General features: G+C 35.8%; 1 protein-coding gene across 2 annotated transcripts; it reads right to left on the reverse strand.

Moving 5' to 3' along the window:
* Positions 1-3265: 3265 nt before the first annotated feature.
* Positions 3266-18295, reverse strand: LOC142342769 (proton-coupled amino acid transporter 1-like). Of its 2 annotated transcripts, none has more exons than XM_075394324.1 (6): positions 17867-18295; positions 17241-17510; positions 7240-7501; positions 6745-6902; positions 4314-4585; positions 3266-4154 (listed from the first exon to the last, which is right to left on the reverse strand). In XM_075394324.1, the coding sequence occupies exons 2-6, from the start codon at positions 17465-17467 to the stop codon at positions 3322-3324; spliced, it is 1752 nt and encodes a 583-aa protein (XP_075250439.1). In that variant the 5' UTR covers positions 17468-17510; positions 17867-18295; the 3' UTR covers positions 3266-3321. The 2 variants fall into 2 exon arrangements, with proteins under 2 accessions (XP_075250439.1, XP_075250438.1); XM_075394323.1 differs by having other exon boundaries at positions 17241-17523; positions 17864-18294.
* Positions 18296-27548: the final 9253 nt, after the last annotated feature.

Genomic DNA, 27548 nt, shown 5'->3' on the forward strand with positions numbered 1-27548 from the left:
ACATAATCAATGAAAAAAATGGAATATTTCGGAAAAGAGGACTCATCATCTTTTTAAAAGCGAATAGAACTTGTCAATGGACAATAAGCTTATGTGACAGCACAACAAAAAATAACCTTATTTAATTTTTGCAATTATGTATGAAACGAAAAATATTGACAATTCGTAGTATCATAGGCATAAAACCAGTTGATAAAACATCAAACTATAATAAATGTTTTGCTTTTTATTTTACTGGTAAAAACATCTGATCTTTATTTTCTTTGAATATATAAAGATAATTTGCTAAGTTCAAAAATTCGTTTTACATAGGTCTATATATACCACATCAGAAAGCCAATTTGATCTATGATTATAAAACCGGTTCCGCCAAAAAGTAACGGGTAAAATAGGGTATGTGAAAAGAATTTTTGTACCCCGCTAGTTACTCATAACAAAGGTGGAAAAAGTGGAACACCATTAATTTATTTTTACACTTATTTTACCGCATTACATGTTTTTTAAACTCCTCCACTCCTTTTATTACAATTACACTCCTACATTCCACTTTTTCCACCCTTATTAGGGGTAGCACTAACGGGGTAAGAATATTTTTTATACTCTTTTCACCGTTGTTTTTCGGCAAAATCCTTGGCCCGGATAGCTTTTTCTGCCAGTTCACAATAGTAATAGGTTTAGGTGATTTCTCCTTTTTTAACCAGTGAATCTATTCCAAGAAGCGGTTCACCAGTTGAATTTGAAACGTTTCCTTGAGGTATCGAATCTAGCTTTGTTACACATTAACCACTTTATATATAATAGCCGGAGTAGTGCAGGGTTTCAGAGTCAAATGCTAGACCGGCGAGCTTTCTTGTCGCCTGCACTCCTTTGAACTAGCAAGTTTTTTCTTGGCTTACAAAAATTTCGGCTCCTTCCTAGCTGGATTGAAAGAACAAACATAGCTGGCAGATTGCCAGAAAATAGCCGCAATAGATTCGTAGATCGGCAGTCTAAAAAAACAGTAAAAAAGACAGATCAAAAAAAATTGTCTTTTGATTGAAAGCTTATCTGTTATATTCTGATTAAAAATCTGTATAAGTTATTGCTGCCTCTATTAGCTGATCTCAATTAACCTTCATTCAGAGTGACACACACCCCTTTGACCTTATCTCTTTGAATTAAAGTAAATAAAAGTCAATTTCAAAGTGAGGAAGTCATTTTTGAGAGTGAGGTAAGTCAAGTGTGACCAAAAATTTAATCACGCGAATGAACAAAAAACTCGCTCCACTAAAAGCGAAAAATGACGTAACGCATGCAATTCAGTTGAAATTGCATGAACGAATGAACAAAAAGTGGCTGTGACGTCATATGGTCGTAACAAAAATCATGACGACGAAATAAAAAAACATAGCCGGAAGAATTCCGAAAGCGACTCGAAGCACCATAACTTCATAAAAAGCTTAAGTCATTACCTTTTTTATAAAACCATTAACTCATTACCTCCACGGGTCTGATCTAAAAATCGGTGAAATTTAAACCACTGTCACCAAGAGAAAGAAAATGCATTAAAATTCTATTATCGAAAACGTTTGGTAACGTTAAAAAAGTCTGAAATAAGTAGGATGGTCAAAAAACTGATAGCCTGACAAAGCTGACAGGGCCATCAATTGCCCGCAGATAATTAATGATTCTAATCTCAAAAAGATTGCGAAAGCAAACGGCAGATAAAAACTTTTCAAAAAAGACAGGAAAGTCAAAATTATTCAAAAAAGAGTGCTCGAACTTAAGAATCAGAGAACCACTACAATTAGATTTCTAATCACGGCAATTAAGACAAAAATAATACATGATTCTTCCTTGTTGTATATATGCTAGACAACAAGATTTCATACTAATTCAAAAATTAAATTAATCATAGAAAAACAAAAGCAATAGAATAATATTCAAAGGCAAACAATCGTCTAAAAACAATACCAAGCCCGGAATAAAAATGCAATGAATAGTAATAAGTCGAAATGTTGGAAAAGACTTTCTAGCTAACTCCCAGTACTGCCTTATTTTGAATTAAATCAATTGCAAACCGAAGAAACCAAGATCTAAGAAAAAGCTGAATTCATTCAATTTTTTAACAACTGAAAAAATCAATCTAACGAAAACAAAAGTAGGTGCCAGGACAAAACTAGAATGATACAAACGAGAATGTGAAGAATATGGACACAATGTTAGGAGCACCGTAACAAAAAGACTAATTCTTGATTTTTGAAAGTTAAAAATCAAATTTAAAAAAATCAAGAAAAACGAGTACATTTCATTAATCAGCATTCGGGACATAGAAAAGACAACGAGTCATTCGAGACAAATAGAGCTTGCTGAACAGATTAAAACAAGAAAAAGCAGAATTCAGACATACGAAACAATGAAACATTTTGCAAAAAAGTGGTCAAAAAATATTTAAGACTGTATTTATGAAAATAATTTATCTGTTTTTTCAAAAACTTAACACCAAAAAATGATTGATTTTTTATTGAAACGAAATTAAAGTCCCTCATGTTCCCCAAAATACTATTTCTAGTAATGAAAAAGCAAAATACAAAAAAAAAACTGAAAAAAATTGCAAAAAACTACGAAAATCGGATTAGAAAATGTACAATTTTATGAAACAAAATTACATCGAGGTAGAAAGAGGCATTGAGTATATGAATTATCAAAGGGAAGTTGCCATATTAACTGATTTTTGACAAAAAAACAGCTAAAAGATCCAAAAATGAAGAAATTAATAGAAAAAAAGCCAAAAATTAACTAAAAAATCAAGAAATATGTGCCAATTTCGCATTTGAAACGCAATTTCAGGCTATGCAAAATACTGTGCTAACAATTTCCAGGGTTTACATTTCAACATAGCATCGATTAAAAATTATTTGCTACAAAAAACCAAATTACAAGCAAAAAAACTAGGCCACTTAGACGAAAAAACGGCTAAAAACGGTTATCTATATGTGCCATTCAGTCAAAAACTACTTTTCAATGTCAAAAAGTCATTCACTAAACGCAGCGCATGATCAAAAAACTTCTCTCGCTCAGAAAAAATTAGTTCACACTGCAATTTTACTCACTTTCGCTTTTAGGTCAAAACATCGTCTGAACGAATAGTACTTCCGGTAAAAAAAAAACCTTAAGAAAACCAATACTCCTCTTCGAGTCGTAAAAACCAATACTCCTCTTCGAGTCGTAAAAAAACCAAGAGAAGGCCAATAATAGCCCCAGCTATCGCTGTGCGGCTATTAAACATATAATAAAATTGATTTTAATATTTCAGTCATTCAAAACTCAAGAAAATAAAAATCAGTCAGCTAAGATTGTTACATCAGGCATGAATGTAGTTGGTTTAATCAAATTCACTGAGGCCTCAGCGGTGAATGCTTTGATTATACTTTTGACGGATAGAAGAGTTCCCATGAGACCACCGGCAAACCCAATCACCAACATAATAAATATCAGCACTCTAAAAACACACTTTTTAAACAGTGACACGTTTTTCTTACTACACATCGAAAACTCGCATATCAGTGCGGGTAAAATCAGTGCTAGCGACGAACTAGCAAACGATCCGATCAGTTCTATGAATAGGTTCAAATAAGGAATCAAAATAGCAGCCAGAAAGGTGATAGCAACCAGCATCAGCCGGAATAGGTACTCGCTCAGGGTACTGTTAGCATCTGGAAACGTCCGGAATAGCCACGGAGTTAAAATGCGAATAGGAACTAGAAACTGCAAAGCGTATGTAACGTACATGGCAACTGCAAACGCAATTTTTGCAGCAGAACAGTACCACGTATTGGGTAAATTGAGCGATATTGAAGGTTTTATCAAATCACGGTACTTATTGTATCCCAGAAAGCCGAATAAAACACACAGTAAAAACACAAAACTCATTCCGAAGTTAAGAACTTTCTTGAACTGTTCTGGTTTCTTCATTTTGTTCTCTAAAGGAAGCACAACTCCGATTCCCTCGACTACGTAAATAGCACCTCCAAAGAAGAGAGGCAAATCCCCGATGGGTTCGAATGCTCTCAATCCTCGTGGATTCGGGATGTCGTCCAGCACCGAGTAAATGATGACACCCAATCCGAAGAACAGCAGGATGTTTGCAGTCAGGGAGAACAAGGCAAGGAAAGCTAAAAAATAAACAATTTTTCCGTAATAGTAATGTTTGCTGCTGCGTAACTTCTGCTACGTAATTTTAATTGATGAGTTTTTTACTTGAAAAACCGTCGAATGAGATACATTAGAAAAAGAATCAACAAGATAAGAATTAATTCACTTGATGAACATACCTAAGTTGCGTATGAGACTAAGCAAGGCGATTGGCAACAAGAACATGCAAATGAGAATGCGGTCGCTGAATGGGTTCTCGATGCCGTAGTCTGTCAAGACAGAGTCCACAGTCTGAGCCAGGAACACAAAGTAGGTGGCACAGAAACTCAGTTGCGTGAACACTAGCAGGATGTTGATCAATAGTTTTCCAATGTGACAGTGATCCCTCATACACGTCAAGGGGCCATGGCGTAACACACTCTCGGCCAGATCGCCGTAGTCCATGTATGATCTAAATTTCCATGTTGAGTAATTGAGGACCATCCGTAATTGACTCTGTTAATCACCTAGCTGGTACATGTTAATTGTACCACAACTTCTTCATATGCTACAAAATAAGTTATCCGATCGAACCGCACATTATTTTGTTCACACTTGCATAAACAGCAAAAGTTTTGTTCATGGGTGATGGGGGATCCCTGAAAATCAATTCTTGCCAGCCTTTGCTAAGGTTTTAACATCAATGCTATTTTTACTCTGTCTTCGAAATTGTTTGCCCGAATTTAGGCACTTCATGATAAAAAGTGGAATGATCGGGACATGATCATAGTATAAATAAAAACTGAAAAATACTATGATTCAACTCTGATCTACTATGTTACAATGATCCAGGGATATAACCACATGGCGGGAAAGGAAAGATTATATGATATCTGTCCACGGCTTTGCAAGGTACTATGTGCAAAAAGTCACGAGCATGCAATTTATTTATCAACTTTAGATATAAGATTATTTCTCATCTTATCTATCAGCTCGAGCTTCAAACTCTTTTTCATTAGAGTGAGATTAGTGCAAGCCTGAAATTTAATTAAACCTTATTCAGACAAAAAAGTGGGTCGTTGTGGAGAATTAGAAGGAGTGTTATATAATACATCGTAAATAAAATCAAAATTTAAAGCTGGGGATGAAAATAATAGGGATTAAAATTACTTGAAACCTCTCAATCCATCTTATGCTCACGCGGTTCTAGGTGTCCTTGCTAAAAATCGCTTAAAAAGTAAAATTGCGGTGAACGCTTTGACTACTTGTAGTGCGGTTTTTGGCACTGAATGCGGTGAAAGCGTTGAAAACGAAAATTTCTCTGCTTTAAAACCAAATATCTTATGTCAATTCAGCTGTATAAATCCTTGTACGAAATTTTGACGACGATTTTTTTTAAGATTTGTGGTTTTCAACGCATATGTTTTCCAGAGAGTGAAGTGCATCTGATTTAATTTCAAAACAAATCTCATAAAACAAAATGACAGATGTTGCAGTGGAAAAAAGAGTGGTTGACATGCAGGAACCTGTTGACCCGTGCAAAAATTTTTATTTGCTCTGCTAAACAAACGCAAGTCCTGCAGTGAAAACAGTGTATAGTTTAAAATTCAGCTAAAGTGGCTCGAGGCCTCAGCATCTAAATTCTAACAATTTTTGAACGTAATTCGTAAATAGTGCCTTCCTTTAAGTCAGCCCTCTAGACAAATTTAATTCCCTTAATGAGCCACTGCCCACAAAAACTTTCAAAGAAGACCGGCATAAAACTATTCATGACAAAATTCAATTCACACCAGCCAACCTCAAGTACTTATGCACACTAGTAAAATTACATAAAGACACACCAAAATCGAGATTGGTACTCTCTTTTTCTCTCTCTCTCTCTCTCTCTCTCCTCTCTCTCTCTCTCTCTCTTTCTTTTTCTCTCTCTCTCTCTCTCTCTCTTACCAACAGGCAGTAGCGATTTACTTAAAAGATCTAATTGAAGAGATGGTCTGAAAGAGAACAAAATGAACCGGTCTTCATACCCGGCAAAAGTAAATATTTGAATATAATCAAGCCCAAGAAATTTCTTAAGTTTATCATAAACGAAAAAGGCCCAAAAACCAATATTGTTGAAACAAGTTCATCTCCTATTTAGTAATTAACCTCTGGTCAACCTGTTCATTTGAGACAAGGTCAGAAAACCACTACTTATCAAGATCAATATTTGCTGAAAAGACTGTCTATAAAGTCTATTTATTTATCCATTATATTTGTTTCTAATTCAATTCAAAACTTCTGAGAAATATTGCAATGTTAGTACTTGCTATTTTTTCTGAATTTTCTCAAGTTATCGTAAGTTAGAAATTCCATTCCTACGAACAGTCTCAACGCCCTGTGCACCTGATATAAACAGGATGTAGGGATAACGTTGATTTGTGATCAGTTATTGCCGATCGTCTGATCACATCATATGGTTGCTTGTCAATCGTTCCATTTGGACACTCAAGTGTTCTTTTAACAAGTATCCCTTGTTCATGACGTAAAAAATTGTTTTCGGTTGCTAGTCAACAACCAAATGCATCCAGAGAAACACATCTACTCAAAAGAAAAGCCATTATTCTGTTTGATTGATGACCTGGTTAGACTAACCTCTCCTCAACTCTGCACATATGTCGACTTGCGTCAACTAGGAAGTTCATGGCCACTAGTGCAATAACTGCTAGCAATGACATGAGCAATGGCCCACCCAATATTCCAGCCAGGGAAAAGGCGAATGGGAGAGCCAGCAATCCACAACCAATCATACTCTAAAATCACAAGGAAGCAACTGTCAGTTTTAACGATGATGATAAACTAGATTGTAATTTGAGAACTTTTCTCGTGCTAAGTCTTATTATGTCGATTTTCTATCTTGATTTCCATTCAAATGACTGTCGATAATAAATTCATAAGATTTTTTGAGATTTCTGAAAATGCTTATGAACAAATCATCATTTGCAGTCCTCGATTTTTTTTCTTTTCGTTACTCAGTCAGCCCATACCTATAGTCACTTGGAGTATTTCACTTTACGTTTTTCAGGCCTTGATTAGGTTGCACTTATTTGACAATAGAATTTTTTAACGAATGCTTAATAATGAACGAACTTTGAGCAGGTGGGCGAGACATTGGTACCATGTGATCAAGTTTTCCCCGGTTCTCTCTTCCCCCAGTATGGACACGATACTTCCCCTTGTCAGCACACTTCCAGCAGAGTCTAGCCTCCGCCTGCGAAAACTGGATCGCCTGTCTGTAGGGGGTTCCTGTTCTGGTATCTGAGTTATGTTGGCGTCTGCTAATTGAGCGTAGGATGAGGGAGTAGGCAACGTTGAGGAGGCCTGGAATTTGTGCTGCGATGTCCACAGGTTTCTACTCAAATACAGTAACAAAATATATCTGGTTATTGCAAGTACAACGATTTCTACCTCAAATCGATCAGTTGGATAACTTAACTCAATTCGATTCTATTTCGCACTGTTGTTATCTTATCCTACGGATCAAGTTTTTTCATTCAACACGATCAGTCAACATCTTTTGAGTGCCATAGTCTTGTGCTGAAATGATGAATGACGATAAGCGTCGATTTATTTACATTATTGTAGAACGCGTGAGTGAACAGTTTATCAAAAAACCAAAAGAAGAGAAAAAGAAATGTCTAATCTATATATACGATGATTTAAAGCCAAGCCAAACTGTATCAGTATTGAGCAACTACTATTGCAATACAGATATGTAGGAACTGATTCAGCGCTCCGATTAAGTCATTTTTGTACACATAGCGGTCTTTTGTGATTCTTTGCAAAGATTTGTCATACTAAACGCCAGCTACAATTATTGTTGAACACATAGCTTTTATATTTGGTTACACATACTATTGACACCAAATATAATTGGTTCCTGTAAAAATTCCACCAAACAATGAACTGAAACTAAGAAGTACGCCAACTGAAGTTTTTGCATTGAAATCTATACGACATAAACTCTACAGAGTTGTTTAAATTGCAAACATAACTGAACTGTTTTCGAGAATTTTTGACTTCAGGCTGTTTTAAATTCAAAATGAGCTGAAGCTTTCTGTATCTAGCTGTGAAATGAAATCAGGCGTGGCTCTACTAAATACTTGATTTGTCAAACAAATTTTAAGCCCTCAAAACATTAATATCACAAACACACGAAGTAACAACGAATTGTGTTGAACTGTTACGCATTCTCGCTACGAACTCTACACGACATAAATGTCTGCTAACACTCTTAGCACATATTTCGTCTGATGAAATTTTTGAAAATCGGCCAGCTGGGGATAGTCTGACACCTGAAAATTCTGAGTTTGCAAAGTTCATTGGAGCTATTTTGATTTCTTTAGTGGAGGGTTTCTCCGAATTCCGTACTTGTGGGCTGATGGCCATGTATGTTAAAAAATGAAATGAACCAGGTAATGAATTAACATCACAAAACTAATCAAGAGAATAAAGGTTGCCTTTCAGAATCAAAAGGAGGATTCAGTATCAAAAACGGTTCGCTATCATTGAAGCAACAGTAGTCGAGTTTCTCCTCTGAATTATCAACCGAATTCACTCACAAAATAACAACATATATGAATTTATTCTTGTTTGTTTCCGCAAAAATCAATCTCTCATCAAAGTATGTTCGTTTTTAAAAAATTTTTTGATCAAAACACAAGCGCATTATCAAAAACTTTGTTGTCAGAGGCTACTCATAGCTTAACTGCTGATTGTAGGTAATAAATTTGGCTTTAATATTACTTCGTAGCATTTAATCAAATAGCAACAAAAAATAGTAATAACAGTAGACTTGTTTGAATCGCAAACATAACTGAACTGTTTTCAAGCCTCTTTGACTTCAGGCTGTTTTAAATTCAAAAGGAAATAAAACATTTTGTATCTAGCTGTGAATTGAAATCAGGCGTGGCTCTACTAAATACTTGATTTGTCAAACAAATTTTAAGCCCTCAAAACATTAATATCACAAACACACGAAGTAACAACGAATTGTGTTGAACTGTTACGTATTCTCGCTACGAAAACATAAACCAACTATTGTCGGAAGAAATGCTCTCGAACGACAGGCGGGTGAAAAAATTTTGAACCCAACGGTTATGACTTCCCGCTTCATAATCATTTGGACTGCCCTCTGTGCTATTTGCCCCTTATTTTTGCTATGCTGCAACCGACCTTAGAATATCAACAAGCTTTTCTTGGGATTGAGAGCAATAGAGATCACTCAAAAATGAAGAACGAAAAGCGTGGAAAAGTCACTTGAGAAGAAAATGTTCTTGAAGAAAAACGCAAAATGGTCAAGCGAAAAATTTGCATAAAAAAGACCAAAACTATTAAAATGATTGCTATGAACTTTGTTGAAGAGCAATTAATGAGTTCAAACGTTCTACGGTTACCCTAAAAAAGTGACAATTTTTAAATGAGTAATTTTCTTGATTCCTTTGCCCTAAAAATTTTTGGCTTATTTTGACGCAAACTTAATCGTGTTACATATTTTTTGAACTAAACTCCAGACATAAACGAAGCAAAAAGACAAAATTAAGCTTCCATTTAGTAAATTTTGGTTCTATCAATATTTTAATCAAGAAATTTTGTTTACGGAATTTCCACTTCTGCTTTCACGCAGTTTTGAGAATTGAATTGCGAGCGAATCCGGCGGTGGCATCCTCCATTTTAAAGATGTGTTGAATGAAGCTCCAGTACAAGTTCATCATAATACTTGATTTCATGATTTCTGAATTTGTTGATTTACTTTTAACGTCTTATGAAGTTGTTTTCATAAATTTGAAACCAAAATGATGGCATCAAAATGTTTCAACTCTTTCTTGACCAAACAGTGCTACAGAAAGCATATGATTTTGTCAATTAAAAAGTTAAATAAATCAAAGTGATTACTCACAACATTGGCAGTAATTGATGTTATAAAACTAAATAGTCTAAACCTTAGTTTAAGTTTGAATTATTTGATGCCCATTCAAAATTAAGAGGCCACATCGAATCTTTGTCAATTTTCCTGTTTGTTCAAAGTGTCGGCTTAAAATGTTCTTATCCCATTTTTATAGTGCATTTCCCTTCTCTATTTATTAAAAGAACTTTTTATACGCTTTGATTGGGTGGGTACCTATGAAGAAACAACAAGAAGAAAATGGGGATTTGGACAAAAATGTTGCGGAAATACATCTAATTGCAACTATAGAAGCTGTTAGAAATTCGATCAAACTATAGTAATAAACTTAAGTAGAAGGGCAAACTGATTCCAATTACAAAACTTAAATAGAAGTGGATCGTCAATAAATGGCGCCTAGAATTAATAATCGGTCCAAGCTGATGCATCTAGACAGCTATTATTAGATTGAAATTGTTTGATGTAAAATATACCCAGCAGATATTGAATGATCATGATACAACCAGAAAAGTGAACGAATTCTTAGAAAAGTGTAATGCATACTAACTAAGGTATCCCCTGCGACCGGTTTCTAGAAAAATTGCAGACGCAGACCGTATTGGGTAACCCTTGCCACCCCCACTCTAAATCATGGTGCAAAGATTAATTTTATATCTCGACTTTCTCGGATTGATGATGGGAAAATAATTATACAGCTGATTTTTTTTAGCCTTTTCAACTTTTTAGCCCTCACTTGAAAAATGTCACTTTCACTGATTCTTTAGCCTTTTCTTCATCTCCGAAGTCAAACCACTATCTTAATCAAATAATTAGATTTCTCCTGTAAATCTACAATTTCTACTATAAAATATCACTTTCTTGCCCTCACAGTTTTGAGCAATTAATTTTTCTACTCAGTTAAAAAAAAAACTTTTTATTCCGCTTGCAAAATTCCAGAATCTAACAGGTTACCAAATCATAAAAATAATTTCTAAAACAAAAATATTTTGTTGTTGTTTGTCATAATTTTTTTCTGCATTTTTTTCTGCAATAGTTTTCAAAACTGTTATGCATGCTCAGCCTACGGTGGATCAACAGAGAGTGAAGCTGCTGAACTACACACGAAAGGCACAGGAAAGGCACAATCTGGAGCACGAGATTTGTGGCAATGATGTAGACAAAGGGACTCTACAAATCAATACCTAGGACGGAGGAGCAACCCAAGGAGTCTGCACCACTTGACAATGGGGCATGCAATGATTAGGAGAAGAACCATCAGCGGCTGAATGATGCATATGAGCAGGAAGTTGCTGAGATCCAGGAGAAACGAAAAAATGTGTGGTGCCATCTGGCACTGGCTCTAAATGGGTCAACACTCATGCTGAAGAGACATGATTGTGTGGGAGATGAGGGCGTCAGAGATAGAGCAAGTGCTCCGAAGCATTTGCAAGAGAGATTTCAGACTGTGAAGACGCCGACAGTGGGGACTTTGGTGGCAAAGCTTGCTCAACTGCTGCTCGAGGGCTCTGAGTAGTAACAAATTTTCTTAATCAGAGAACAGGGGTTGCTCACAACGCTACAAGAAGCAGGGAGGTTGTATTGGAGAGCCTATTCAACTCTTTGATCGTCGTTGGTCTGCCAGTGAGGTATGAAAATTTTGTTTCGAAATAAAACTTGAACATCAACTTCACAGAGTTGAGGAAAAGGCTGCACATTGAAAAGAGATACACAGTGCAGAGATACCAGGGACAAGTGGTTCAGTGACACTGGCAGTGAAGCTTCATTTCAAAAAGGGATACAATAGAGGAAACTTCTTTGCGTGTGATATCTATGGACACTTTGACCAGGACTGCAGGAGGAAGTAGGCAGCACAATAGAGCACGTGTGACGACAAGGGTTACCCAGAGAGGGCAGGCGGGAGACAAAACGATGGAGGCAGACATGAGTCAGTGGCAATGGGTCCAACAACATTGGCTACACCATACAAGGAATACTGGGCAGCTTTTACCTATTGGAAGACAGCAGGCATGCCAGTGAACAGTGGTTGTACAGATCACATAGTGACAAACATTGACGCGATCCCAAACTTTGTGCCCCTTCAATCAAGGCTCACAAAACGAAAATTGAGGCGCTACCATAGTATTGGGCAGAAGCTGTGTGAGGATTAGCATATCCTCAAAGAAACGGAAATTCCAATGCAAACTCAAGAATGCTTATGATGTGCCTGACTATTTTTCAGACCTCTTATCTGTATCAAGAAGGTCTGATTAATCTCAACCTTTTATCAGTCTCAGTCGGAGTGGGGACACAGCTTCACATTCGAGAAAAGAAATAGCTGAATTGAATTCCAGAAGAGAACTCGGATAAAACAACACAAGCAAATAATTTCTTTTGTTTATCCTGACGTTTTCTAGATTCCCATCGTTAAACGTGACAGTGGTAGGAAGTGTCGCGGACTATTGAGTCATTTGAATCAAGCGGATATGGACCGGAATGAACTGTACAGGAAAACACGATGCACTGCATCGGGTTGCTAGATGCAGGCACGCTACAGCAAAACACCATACCAGAGATGTCACAACAGAACCGATTAGCTGAGAGGTGCACTAGGACACTGCTGGAGATGGTAAGATGCTTGCTCATTGAATTGGGGCTTCTCAAGATAGATGTGGGGAGCAGCAAAATAAACTGCTTGGTTTCCATTTTTAAATAATCGTGGTTTATCTTGATCTAAAGTTGGTTGATCTTAAGTTTGTTGAAGGTTTCCTATTGCCAATCCTAATGTTTTCTCCGATCTTCGGTGTTTCTCCCTCAACCACTCAGCTCTCGGTTTTTAATTTCTTCCATTATTGAAGTTGAAATAAGCACAAGTCCCCTCCTGTTAGATGACTTCTGTAGAATTCTTTAGAAAAGGCTGCCCTCTCGTTGCGTGAGTTCGCTAAGGATTCTGGGCGTATTTCTATTTCATCAAGAGATTGATTCAACTCAACACAAGCGTCTAGGAATAATTATCTTTACATTGCGTCCCACGTAATCGGGTTGCTAATTATCAGACAAAATAAACTAATTACTGCGTTCAACTACGGCGCTCGCGACAACAGCATAGTAGCTCGTATAATAGCAACAGAAAGTGACTGAACTGCCCTATCGAATGCAATGGAATTACCCACTGACTGATAATTTCTGCTTTCAGCTAAGGTTGAAATGCGCATTAAGGCCTCCTTCAGAGTCCTCAACAGCCCGAAACTTCGATTGCCAGAGGGACGAACAAAATTCCTTGTTGAGCACAGCTATTTTCATACTGAGCATATTTTCGGTCTTCCGCAGCTTCAATTGTATAGTCAGATTTCTCTTCCACAAGAAAAATAATGTTCATTTGCAGAAAGGAAGTCACTGATATGTCTAGAGCAGCAGATTGGCCAAATTTCCAAGAAGGCAGATAGACGTCTCCGGGGCGTGAGTTGTTTTCCGCAATGAGATAGCGTTTTTCAATTACCCGGGGACAAATTAGCTACTGAACAGGCGGAAGCTATAAGGTCGCGAATTCCATTGTGCCTTGAAATTGCATCTCCCCTTCCATGGCAGGCAACTGCATGGTCACCAAATGTGTTCAATGTACCTGAACTGCAAAAAGGACATTTTCTTCGAAATCCCGAGCCTGTACATGACACTGACCTGAAATTCCTTAGCCGAAAGGTGAAGACCTAGGGCGGGAATTGAAGGCGCAGCAAACCACGCGCCAAATTGAGGCAGCCATAGTGATTGGAGTCTTACTTTTTCCCAGGTTGACGTTTGATTTCATATTAGGGCAGCAAGTTAATCTGCTTGTGCGAAAATGGGTTGAACGGTTCCAGAGTCTGGTGTAACTCTTTAAAAGTGTCACTTTCTGAGGGACGCTTAATTTTTATTTTGTTGACCAGGTCGTCTGAGGCTACAATTGCATCCACAAAGGCTCCTTTGTATTGCTCTTGTGACTGTCTGACGCCTAGTCATGACAAATTGATAGGTAAGGAAGATTGTTTGCATGCGTCATCACCAATAATCGAGCCAAATATTTGATCCAACACTTCTCCTTGGCCGCCATTGAAACATTTTAATACTTCGAGCATCTCTTTGATGGATTGTTACTTCGTAAAGAGTATACTACTTTTGGTGTTCCCAAACAATGAGCAAAGGTACCTAATGCACATCGAGGATCGTTGAGTTGATGTAAATTGTCCAGCATAGATAAATTTTTTGAACTCAACTCTTCAAACAAGAAGCGACAAATTCTTTTGAGCCAACCACAGCGCCTAGAACTTCAAAACCGTTTCTTAAATTCTTCTTTATTGCTTGATCAACGTAGCGTAAATTTTAAATTGACCACAGCTCACATTTGTCTTTTTTCAAGATTAGACCTCTCTCAGGACGATCGTTAGCCAGGATTCCAAACGTTTGGTTGATCTGATCATCAGACACAGCAATAAACCCACCATCTTGGTACCAAGGGTGCTGTAACAAACTCGGAACTGAAGTCTTGATCTTCTATATGGTTGGCGATAACGTCAAGGAGAACAATAACGGTCCCAAAGGATCACCCTGCTGAACACCGAATTCACTTTGATTGATTGCTTTGATATAAAAAATAGTATGTGCTGGGAGTAGCAAAAAACTGTTGAAGGTGGCAATTCGAGGAATAAATTCACAAGTCACTTAAATGTGAACGCTTGACTGAGTTAAAAGCTTCTTGGAAATAAATTTGAAGCACACCTTCGTACGACTGAGCACTATCTATGTTATCGTATGCAGTTTTTGAAGAATGAATGATTGCCTCAGCGCCTCCGCTAAGGCCGACTCCCACTTGCAGACTATCAAACAGCTCAGTTTCTTCTGATTTAGCTTCACTTGCCAAGCATTTTGCAATGAAGCTCGCAAAACATTTCTGCAACTGCTATCGGACGCAATCAACCTTTCTTTTTGTATAAAGCCGTGAGTGAAGCGCAGCACAGTGCTTTGGAATTAGAAGCAGGAAAGAGACCCCTGCTACCAAAGTTTACAAACTTTTTTGATCGCTTTCAGAGCAAACTCAGACCGATCAGGTGCAGTGCAGTCTACTGCGCGCTGAAGATGTTCTGGGAAAACATTCTGGTTTTCCAGAAGGTTTTCCCAGAACTAGGGACCGGCTGCAGTGTGCTTGTTGAATGTCTGCAGTTGCTCATGGACTACGTTTTTACTGAATTGGAACGCATTGGATGCTATGTCGTCAGGTATACTGACGCCGCGCAACGGTTCTCTCGAGTGTAACTTTTCCAGGGCTTTCAATGCAGCTTTGTTACTGGGTGCAAGACCTCCAGAAGCTAAAACTTTAGCAGCTTTGCTCTGACCGTTATTTCTTCAATACTGTTCGTTGTCTGTCTTTTTGATGCTTTCATGGAGGCCGCTTCTGACCAAAGCTTCCCACATTCTCCGGCGTTCCAAAGATCAAAACGGTCTGCGAGACGTTGGTCTTGATTGTAATTTTGTTTTTTGGCTTCTCGGTTACGAGCATGTAGAACCAACGTGCAAAATGCATTGCTCTTTTAAACCGAGAAAAGCTTTTGCCATTTTGTCTTGTTGTCCGGAACCTCAACATATTCAAGAAGAATACTTGATAGCAATTGAGAACATCTTGCTCTGACTTTGATTGGAACAAATCGACAGATTGGCACGTACGAACTCAATGCTGTCAACACCTCGGGCAATTTGTTACTTTGGGACTTTATTGAGAGATCAACACTTTCAAAATTTGAGTTATTCAACTGACTGGAATCACAGGAGACCAATAGATTGTCTGTTTTACTTGAGAGGTCTATGTTAATTTTCCGACGGCTGCCCAACTGCTCATTGTTTTTTGAATACGTTCAAATTGATTTGGAATTGAACCAAGCATCGTGCTCTGACCGCCAATCAAGATATCTTACTTTGGTGTACTGATCGCAGTTTTCTAGTACTTAGAGCTTATCTGCGGTATCTGGCAGAAAAAGAACTGTGCCTGGAGAACGTGAAAAACTCTTTAACACTTACATTTTGCAATTCCTGCGTCAAAACCGTATGCATGTTTTTCCTGGACTCAGGATTTTGTCGTTCGCTTTGTTTGCCTACTTTTTCGAATTGCAATGCACCACTCTCGTCGAAAACTGTATTTTTTTTACTTGTATTTCTATTTCTTCAGTGAAAAAATCTCAGGTTGGGGGAACTAATTTTAGAAAACAACCCCAAGCAACGAGTTTCGACTGACATTATCCTCGGAGTTTTTATAGCTCATAAAATATCCAACAGTATAAACAATAAACCAACAGTATAAACATCCGCCATCGAGATATTTGGGTCATAATTGTTTTTATTTCGTTCAGATGCTTTATGATCCAATTTAATTCAAATTCCGCTACCAATCGGAGCACGCGTTGAATCTTCTGTTTCATATGTGAAACTATGGGTATTCTCATCTAACAACAATTGGATTCGTGTTGACCTTATATCCGCTCCTCAGTTTGACCAAGAGCGTAATCATGCGCAAACATGCACTTGAAGTTGAGTTTGATCAAATTGACAGTTACAAAAGAAAAACTTGCACTGACAGTCACGTCCAATGCAACTGGTTTTCTCGCTCTGAAGGCTGAACCGAGAAAATCTCCCGGACGCCAATTGTTCCGGATATTGAAATTTTTTTCTCATCGGCTGAAGATTGGTTCGCTGAGGAGCAAGCGGAGACAATGCCGTCACAGACTTTACCATTTGACAATTGCGTCTCTGCTACCATAAGAAGAAGTTGTGTGCCCAGCGTTATGGTTGGTAGTTAAAGGGGTTATTTGGCTAGAGTTTTACCGAGTTTTAAAATAACTATGGGAATGTGTTTTAAAATATCTGGCAAGAGTTTTAAATCATATGGGAAGATACGGCAATCTGACTTTGAATATTTCGCAAGGGTGAATGGCAATTCATCTAGGGAACCAATGGTTAAGATGGTTGAAAAGAACAACGAGTTAAGATGATTTGAAAATGTTCACATATCTTTGCAGCATCAAACATAGCATATGGCACTCAGTGACGTTCTACATACGTGATGTTCAGCAGATAATACAGATTGAGTAACAGAAGTTAAAATGTGGGACATTAGATGGAAGCTGTCTGAATTTGTCGAGGAAATACTCGATAACTCTCTTTCTTATTACTATTTCAAACAACCTACCGCGCGGACTGTGAGACCGAAGCAGACACGCTGATCGACTGTGATTGGCCTGCAGCTTGGTTGACACTTGTGACGTCATCGTCCTCATCCTGGTCAAACACCTCAATGCTTGTGTCATCAGTTGCAACTGCATCATCAGGATTTGTGAGTTCCGTTAATGCAGAGGCCGTACTCTGATTTCGGGTTGGCTCAGTTCCGTCCAATAAGGGCGTCTTTTCGTCTGACATTGTTGAGAGTTTCAAAATTGGTAAATTATATTTTTGATCAGGTAGCCCGTACCGAACTCCAAGTGTTAATCAGTACTGGGCAATTGTAAATGCAAGTCTCCCATGTAATATAATTTGCTCGCTTTCTCGCTTGAAATTTGCTTCTTTCAAGCGTATTAGAACAGCGCATAAGACATTATTTTAACAGTCACGGTGGCGCAGTAAGAAGGACAAAGACCTAAGGAGATGGAGAGCGTGGGTTCGATCACCGTACTCAACTTTATTTTCGCACTTATATTTAGACTTGCCAAGTCTGACAAGTCTTAAATATGTTATGATCTTAGCTCTGAATCAGTACTGATATCTAGACTTGAAATTAGACTTGCCCAGTACTGATATTGACTTGGTGTTAAGTACGGGAGAAACTTTGAAAAGATCTAAATTACGTCACCAGAATATAAGGAAATAAACAATGCGTAACTGAATAAAAAAAGGTTGTGTAACAGTTTAAAGCTTCAAGTTGCTCTTTTCAGTTTGTACGACAAGTGTTCGCGAACCAATAATTCGCATAACATATATAGTTTATCTGCTACAGCAAGACAACCTTTGTAGCAGATTCCAATTATGAAATCTTTCAATTTTAGGTAGAGCCAATTCTCGGAATATTAAATCCTGTGAAATATGATCGCGCGTGCATGCAGTGAAATTCACTCGTGAAATGTTACTGCAAAACGAGAACTTAAGTTCAATTTATAAACGACAGAAATAAGCCCGTTTTCAGCAATAGAACAGAGCCAAATTGAGCTGGAACTGGTTAGTATCATAATTAACTAAGTAAAATGATTGCCACGCCATGAGATCGATCATTGTAATCTTATCTGTGTCATAAGCTTTGATGTTACATATCAAACTATGTCATTATCATAATTAATTTATTCCGATTGTATTAAATATAATCTATATTCGGGTGTCCAAGTACTATATATTTGAGGTTGCACCCCTACCGAAATTTCCACCGTTGTTTGATAATTTAACCAGGCGGATTTGAGCACTAATTAACCTTGTTTTGTGGAAAATTTATGATTGAAACTCAATTCAGTTCTATGATAGCGAATTTAATTTCGGGTGTTCTATTTTCTATAGTTTTTATTGTTTTAAAGTCAATTAATCTGAACAAAATAGTTCTAGACAATATAGTCCAAATAAAACAGAAAAAAAAACAGTCGCGCTAGCTAAACCGCCTGTTTATGCACGAAAGCACAAAACACCAATAATCAAAAAGTTTAACAGATAATTGGAGAATTCGTAATTGGCTTTGGTTAATTAATCATGAACCATAAAAATTTGCGCCAACTGGTAAGAACGGTAACCAATTTAATTGCCAATTAACTCGTACAAGTAGCCAGTGTTTTTGCATCTATGCTATTTTAATTAAAAATTTGGTTTACAAATCTCATTAGTCACAAAATAGCGACTGTGGTTAATAATATCACGTGATAGTGATGAACGCAAAAAACCATTTATGAAAGATTTGTTGGAATATTTGATCATTTCCAATAAATTGTCTTACATTTTTCTGATATTGTGAAATGTCTTATAAATTTGGGTATCAAAAACAGTGTCAGAACTTAACAAGAAAACACAATTTTGACAGGACAAAATTCACTGTTGATGCAGCATATGAACCCAGGTTGAGGTGCCATCCGGAAGTGACCTCTGATCAGACCAAGTCCAACGCACACGGTGTGTTCCCAGACCAAAATTACAGGGTCTGGGATTTGGTTCGATCGCACAATAGTATGATCAGAGGTCACTTCGGTCTGGGGATGGTATGATCAGAGGTCACTTCGTTCTGGGTATGGTATGATCAGAGGTCACTTCGGTCTGGGGATGGTAAGATAAGAGGTCACTTCAGGATGGTAATGGTCTGATCAGAGGTGGATTAAATGGAGAAATATGCACTAATGTATACTAAATAAATTTTTTCTCAGCAGTTGGGCTTTCTTTTTGTTAGCATTATAACTTTTAGAATGGTCTTTTCTTTAGATGCATTCAATAATGCAAACATCATTTTGTATGAAATGAATATATTATAACAAAATTCGTGCGGTGAGGTGATTTCAAGCGTACAATAGTCTGATCAGGTGTGACTTTTGAGCGCACAATCGTCTGGACGATGGTCTGGGTTTGGTCTGGGCCATGGTCGCACAATCGTCTGGACAATGGTCTGATTTTGGTCTGATCAGAGTTCCTTTCCGCCTGGAAAGGTCTGATCAGAGAGCGTTTCGAGCGCACTTAGAGCGCACACGGTGTTTCGAGCGCACTTTAGTCTGATCAGAGGATACTTTGGTCTGGGATGGTCTGATCAGAGGTTACTTTCGTCTGGCACGGTCTGATCAGAGGTCACTTCCGGATGGCACCTCAACCTGGGAAATGAACAGTCTGAAATGTGGGGAATAATAATAAAAAGGGCAGCTGAGAACAGGCCGCTGTGGCCTAATGCTGTTCCGCTGCGATTACGCAGGAACTAAGTTATTTGATCTTTACCCGGTTCGGGTTACATTAAAGATTTCTCAAGTCTTTTATGTTAACCTCACTCCATGAAAAAAGTCATGAAAAGGTAAAAGATGCAATTGAAAGAAAAAAACATAGCAGGACAAGTCCTGAAGAACAATTCAAAGAATTTTATTGACTAAACAAAAAACTAGACCTAGAACGGTCTAGGATTGCATTGGGAAAACTATTTCTAAAAAAATCAGATAAAAAATAATGGCGCATGTGAACAAAAACTCACCAGCGAGAAAAGGGAGGTTGGTTCAAACAAAAAAACTAGGTCTAGAATGAACTGAATGGATTGGCAAAACCATTTAGAAAAAAATGCGATCCAAAAAATCGAAAAAACAGTAAATATCAAAGTGATATTGCCCCATATGAACAAAAAATCACTAGCGAGAAAGCGACTTTTTTTGTTTCCTCTGTCTACTTTTAAAATAGAGCAAAAAAATATGCGAAAAAATTTCACACCGCAAAACCATTCGCTTTTTTGCTCCATTTCCTGATTAGGCGTCACCAAAATCACTACTCGAATTTGACTTCAAAAATCATGAAAATGTGTGAACAGATCTTAAAAAAACAGCGCCCCAATACATTTCAAATTCTTTGAATTGTATTACAAACGTCATAGCGCCAACAAACGTACGATTTGATAAAGTTAGTTCACTCAAAAGTATCAGTACCTGGGCACATGTTTTAAGATTAGAGTTGCATTCATGCGCGAACAATAGTGAGAGAAATTATTGTCCCGACCCCACTTGTGTGGGGAGGAACTACATACTCAAATGGGTTTTTTTGTTAAACAATTTTGCCCGAGTGATATATTCATCGTCGAGAAATGTGAGTGGTATCATTATAAAGCTCGTCCAGAGTAGATTTCAAAATTAAAAAGATTTTTTTCGTATTTCGTGTTTTTTCGAGGAATTATCGAGGTTTAAAGTTTTGTGGGAACAAGTAATAATTAATTGTTTTTGTTCACTTTTATTGTAATTTTTGTTCAAATTAAGGCTTTTCGAGGTTTTTAAGGTTTTTTTAGAAAACTTTTATTTATTTATTATTATTGTTGTTGTTTTTTTAGTCACTTAGAGACTAGTTGTTTTAATGTCGAGGTTCCGTTAATGACAATCATCGTTTACAGTCTAATGATACCCAATGAACAAAAAATGCGTTTTCAGGGAATCACTCATGTTTTGTTTTTTGTCTTCGACTCACGAGTTTTCGAACTTTTTAATGAAGTTTTGATTTTCTTTTTGAGATGTTACTAGTTTTTGTGAGTTCTATGGCATAAACTTGCTAATTAAAATTGCAATCGGTTTTCCAATGAGCTTTAGGTAAACCTATATAGTGCTTTGAGTGGTCAGCTAATGGCTGTCAAGATTTAATGAAGATTCAAAATTTTTTTTGAACATTAACCGATAATAAATTTATTTTGATGAACATTAAGTCACTCCCAGTAAAGACAGGACACCTTTTCTTTTTACTGCAACCAAAACTATTCTGGTAAGTGGTTTTATCTTCTAACTATTGGTCTTATGACTTCCATGCCATGAGTTTTCATAATTTTTTAAAAAGATATTTGGATATTTTTTGTAATTTTGGTTCCTTTTGAAATCATATCTCTTTATCCTAATATTGATAGTTCTGATTGGCCAACAGAGAACGTCCAACGGAACAAAATTTTTAGAATTTTTTTTGACATAAACAAATCTTAAACATATTTTCGTGAACTGTAAGTCAGTCTCAAAATGACAGAACCTTGTTTTGTTCTACTGCAACTAAAATGAATTTGGCTAGCAGTTTGATCATCTATCTATTGGTCTATGACTTCGATGCCACGAGTTTTTATATATATTTTTTAATTTTCCTCTTTTTTGTAATTTTGGTTCTCTTTGAAATTTTATCACATTATCCTAATATTGGTAGTTCTCAGTGGCTTAGAGACGGCGTTCGAAGAATTATAGATAAAGTTGTCAGCGAAAAGTTTATGGCTTAAATGGCTTCGACACTTTCTTGCATTTCTCTATTAAAATTTTGGGTATTTGCCTGCTTTTGTTATTTTCATAACCATAAGACTTATTGTGATGTCTTATTGATAACTCTAAGATATCATCCTTTTCTCCTTCAAACATCCTTTTCTCCTTTTCGAGAAATATGTTTGCGTATTTATTGACTTCCGTTGAGAGCTATTAAACATAGTGGCTGTTAAGACTTTAAAAAAAACTTTTTGACACTAACCATTATTTAACTTTTTTTCATGAACTAAAATTCAGTCTAAGTAATGACACGACACTCATCCCTATGACTCTAACCAAAATAAGTCTGGTAAGCGCTGTTATCTCCTAACTATTGGTTTTTTGAATTCAATGCCACAAATTTTAGAAGTTAAAATGTTTGTAATTTTGGTTCGTTTTGAAATTTTATCCCATTATCCTAATATTGATAGTCCTATCTGGCTTATGAAAGACGTCAAACGGTACCAAGACAAAGTTTTCAGAGAAAAGCTAATGGTTTAAATGTCTTCGACACTTTCTTCTCGCACTTTTCTACTGAGTTTTTAGTTTTTGCATGTATTTGTTGTTGTTTTCATAATCACAGGACTTATTGTGATGTCCTATTGATGACATTTTGATAACAAACATCTTTTTCTTCTCATCGAGGCATAGCGTAGTGTATTTTTTGACTTCTGTTGAAAGATCTTGAATTTAATGATTGTTAATACTTCAAAAATAATTTTTGAGAATTTTTTTGATATAAACAATCTTAAAATTATTTTCGTGAACTGTAATTCAATCTCAAAAATGAGGACACCTCTTTCTTTTGTACTGTAATTAGAATTAATCTGGCTAGGAGTTTGATCATCTAACATTTTGTTTTATGGCTTCGATGCCGCGAGTTCTCATCTTTTCTTTAATTTTTGTTGTTTTTTATAAATTTTGGTTCCCTATGGAATTTTATCACATTATCCTAATATTGGTAGTTCTCAGCGTCCTAGAGAAGGCGCTCAAAGGATCATATACAAAGATTTCAGAGAAAAGTTTATGGTTTAAATGGCTTTGACACTTTCTCCCACTTTTCTAATCAGTTTTTTTGTTTTTGCTTGTATTTGTTGTTGTTTAGATAACCATAATACTTATTGTGATGTCTTATTGACGACAATTTGATTACAAACATCTTTTTCTTCCCATCGAGGCATAGCGCAGTGTATTTTTTGACTTCCGATGAAAGATCTTGAACTTAATGATTGTTAAAACTTTAAAAATGTTTTTTTTAAGAATTTTTTTGACATTAACCAATCTTAAACTTATTTTCATGAGCTGTAAGTCAATCTCAAAAAATTCAGGACCTCTTTTTTTCTACTGTATTTGAAATGAATCTGGCTAGCAGTTTGATCATCTAACATTTGGATTTATGGGGCTTTTTTTTGTAGTTTTGGTTCCCTTTGGAATTTATCACATTATCTTAATATTGGTAGTTCTCAGTGTCTTAGAGAAGGCGCTCAAAAGATGATAGATAAAGATTTCAGAGAAACGTTTATGGTTTAAATATCTTCGACACTTTCTTCTCGCACATTTCTATTGAATTTCTGGGTTTTGCATGTATTTGTTGTTGTTTTCATAACCATAAGACATATTGTAATGTCCTATTGCAAACTTTACGATGACAAACATTCTTATCTTTTTTCGAGGCATAAGTTTGCATTTTTATTGACTTCCGTTGAGAGCTATTAAACTTAGTGGCTGTTAAGACTTTAAAAAATTTCTTTAACACTAACTCTTATTTAACTTTTTTTTCATGAACTAAAAGTCAGTCTCAGTAATGGCAGGACACTCATCCTTATACCTGTAAGCGAAATAAGTCTGGTAAGCGCTTTTATCTGCTAATTATTGGTTTTATGACTTCAATGCCACGAGTATTCAATGTTTTCAAAAATTTTTTTTAATGTTTTGTTTGTAATTTTGTTTCCCTTAGAAATCTTATCTCATTATCCTAAAATTGATAGTTCCAATTGGCTTTTAGAAGAGGTCCAACGGCACCTAGATAAAGTTGTCAGAGAAACGCTAATTGTTTAAATGTCTTCGACACCTTCTTCTTGCACTTTTCTACCGAGTTTTTGGATTTTTATGTATTTGTCGTTGTTTTCATAGTCATAGGACTTATTGTGATGTCTTCTTGATCACCTTTTGATGACAAACATCTTTTTCTTCCCATAGAGGCACAGCGTAGTGTATATTTTGACTTCCATTGGAAGATCTTGAATTTAGTGACTGTTAATACCTTAAAAATAAATTTTTTAGAATTTTTTTGACATTATCCAATTTTAAGCTTATTGTCGTGAACTGTTAGTCAATCTCCAAAAAGGACAGGACCTCGTTCGTTTCTAGAGTAGTTAAAGTGAATATGGCTAGCATTTTGATAATCTAAAATTTGGTTTTATGGCTTCCATGCCACGAGTTTTTATATTTTTTTAAATTATTGTTTATTTTTGTAATTTTGGTTCCCTTCGAATTTTAGCACATTATCTTTATAGTATCCTAATATTGGTAGTTCTCAGCGTCTTGTAGGAGGCGCTCAAAGGATCAGATATAAAGATTTCAGAGAAAAGTTTATGGTTGAAATGGCTCTGACACTTTCTCGCACTTTTCTACTGAGTTTTTTGGTTTTTGCATGTACTTCTTGTTGTTTTCATAACCATAATACTTATTGTGATGTATTATTGATGATAAACATTTTTTTTCCTCCCATCGAGGCGTAGCGCAGTTTATTTTTTGTCTTCCGATGAAAGATATTGAAATTAACGAGTGTTCATAATTTAAAAATAATTTTTTAAGAACTTATTTGACATTAACGAATCTTAAACCTATCTTTGTTAGCTGTAAGTCAATCTCAAAAAATTCAGGAACTCGTTTTTTTCTACTGTAATTGAAATAAATCTGGCTAGCAGTTTGATCATCTAACATTTGGTTTTGTGGCTTCGATGCCACGAGTTTTCATTCTTTTTATTTTTGGTTTTTTTTCGTAATTTTGGATTCCTTTGGAATTTTATCACATTATCTTAATATTGGTAGTTCTTAATGTCTTAGAGAAGGCTTTCAAAGGATCAGAGATAAAGATTTCAGAGAAAAGTTTATGGTTTAAATGGTTCTGACACTTTCTCGCACTTTTCTACTGAGTTTTTTTGGTTTTTGCATGTTTTTCTTGTTGTTTTCATAACCATAATACTTATTGTGATGTCTTATTGATCACATTTTGATGACAAACATCTTTTTCTTCCCATCGAGGCATAACGCTGTGTATTTTTTTACTTCCGTTGAATGATGTTGAATTTAGTGATTGTTAATACTTCAAAAAAATTTTTTTTACAATTTTTTTGACATTAACCAATCTTAAGTTTCTTTTCGTGAACTGTAAGTCAATCTCAAAAATGACATGACCTCGTTCTTTTCTAAAGCAGTTAAAATGAATCTGGCTAGCAGTTTGATAATCTAAAATTTGGTTTTATGGCTTCCATGCCACGAGTTTTTATATTTTTTTAAATTATTGTTTATTTTTGTAATTTTGGTTCCCTTCGAATTTTAGCACATTATCTTTATAGTATCCTAATATTGGTAGTTCTCAGCGTCCTGTAGGAGGCGCTCAAAGGATCAGATATAAAGATTTCAGAGAAAAATTTATGGTTGAAATGGCTCTGACACTTTCTCGCACTTTTCTATTGGGTTTTTTGGTTTTTTTTAATGTATTTCTTGTTGTTTTCATAACAATAATACTTATTGTGATGTCTTAGTGGTGACAAACATTTTTTTCCTCCCATCGAGGCATAGCGCAAATTATTTTTCGACTTCCGATGAAAGATATTGAATTTAATGATTGTTCATACCTTAAACGAACTTTTTAAGAATTTTTTTGACATTAACCAATCTTAAACTTATTTTCGTGAGCTGTAAGTCAATCTCAAAAAATTCAGGACCTCTTTTTTTTCTACTGTATTTGAAATGAATCTGGCTAGCAGTTTGATCATCTAAGATTAACATTTGGTTTTATGGCTTCGATGCCACGAGTTTTCATACTTTTATTCAATTTTTGATTTTTTTTCTTCGTAATTTTGGTTTGCTTTGGAATTTTATCACATTATCTTAATATTGGTAGTTCTCAGTGTCTTAGAGAAGGCTTTCAAGGGATCAGAGATAAAGATTTCAGAGAAAAGTTTATGGTTTATACGGCTTTGACACTTTCTCTTACTTTTCTACTGAGTTTTTTGGTTTCTGCATGTATTTCTTGTTGTTTTCATAACCATAATACTTATTGTGATGTTTTTTTGATGACAAACATCATTTTCGTCCCATCGAGGCATAACGTAGTGTATTTTTTCACTTCCGCTGAAAGATCTTGAATTTAGTGATTGTTAATACTTTAAAAATAATTTTTTTAGAATTTTTTTGACATTAACCAATCTTAAACTTATTTTCTTGAACTGTAAGTCAATCTCAAAAATGACAAGACCTCGTTCTTTTCTACAGTAGTTAAAATGAATCTGGCTAGCAGTTTGATAATCTAAAATTTTGTTTTATGGCTTCGACGCCACGAGTTTTCATATTTTTTTAATTATTGTTTTTTTTGTAATTTTGGGTCCCTTGGAATTTTGTCGCATTATCCCAATATTGGTAGTTCTCAGCGTCCTATAGAAGGCGCTCAAAGGATCAGATATAAAGATTTCAGAGAAAAGTTTATGGTTGAAATGGCTTTGACACTTTCTTGCACTTTTCTACTGAGTTTTTTGGTTTCTGCATGTATTTCTTGTTGTTTTCATAATCATAATACTTATTGTGATGTTTTATTGATGACAAACATCTTTTTCTTCCCATTGAGGCATAACGCTGTGTATTGTTTTACTTCCGTTGAATGATGTTGAAATTAGTGATTGTTAATACTTCAAAAATATTTTTTTTAGAATTTTTTTGACATTAACCAATCTTAAGTTTCTTTTCGTGAACTGTGAGTCAATCTCAAAAATGACATGACCTCGTTCTTTTCTAAAGTAGTTAAAATGAATCTGGCTAGCAGTTTGATCATCTAATATTTGGTTTTATGGCTTCGAAGCCACGAGTTTTCATCTATTTTTTTAATTTTTGTTTTTTTTTTCGTAATTTTGGTTTCCTTTGGAATTTTCTCACATTATCTTTATATTGGCAGTTCTCAGTGTCTTAGAGAAGGCGCTCAAAGGTTCAGATATAAAGATTTCAGCGAAACGTTTATGGTTGAAATGGCTTTGACACTTTCTTGCACTTTTCTACTGAGTTTTTTGGTTTCTGCATGTATTTCTTGTTGTTTTCATAATCATAATACTTATTGTGATGTTTTATTGATGACAAACATCTTTTTCTTCCCATTGAGGCATAACGCTGTGTATTGTTTTACTTCCGTTGAATGATGTTGAAATTAGTGATTGTTAATACTTCAAAAATATTTTTTTTAGAATTTTTTTGACATTAACCAATCTTAAGTTTCTTTTCGTGAACTGTGAGTCAATCTCAAAAATGACATGACCTCGTTC

This window comes from Convolutriloba macropyga, chromosome 7 (genome assembly GCF_964194025.1).
Source record: "Convolutriloba macropyga chromosome 7, txConMacr16.3, whole genome shotgun sequence".
NCBI classification, from domain to species: Eukaryota; Metazoa; Xenacoelomorpha; order Acoela; family Convolutidae; genus Convolutriloba; species Convolutriloba macropyga.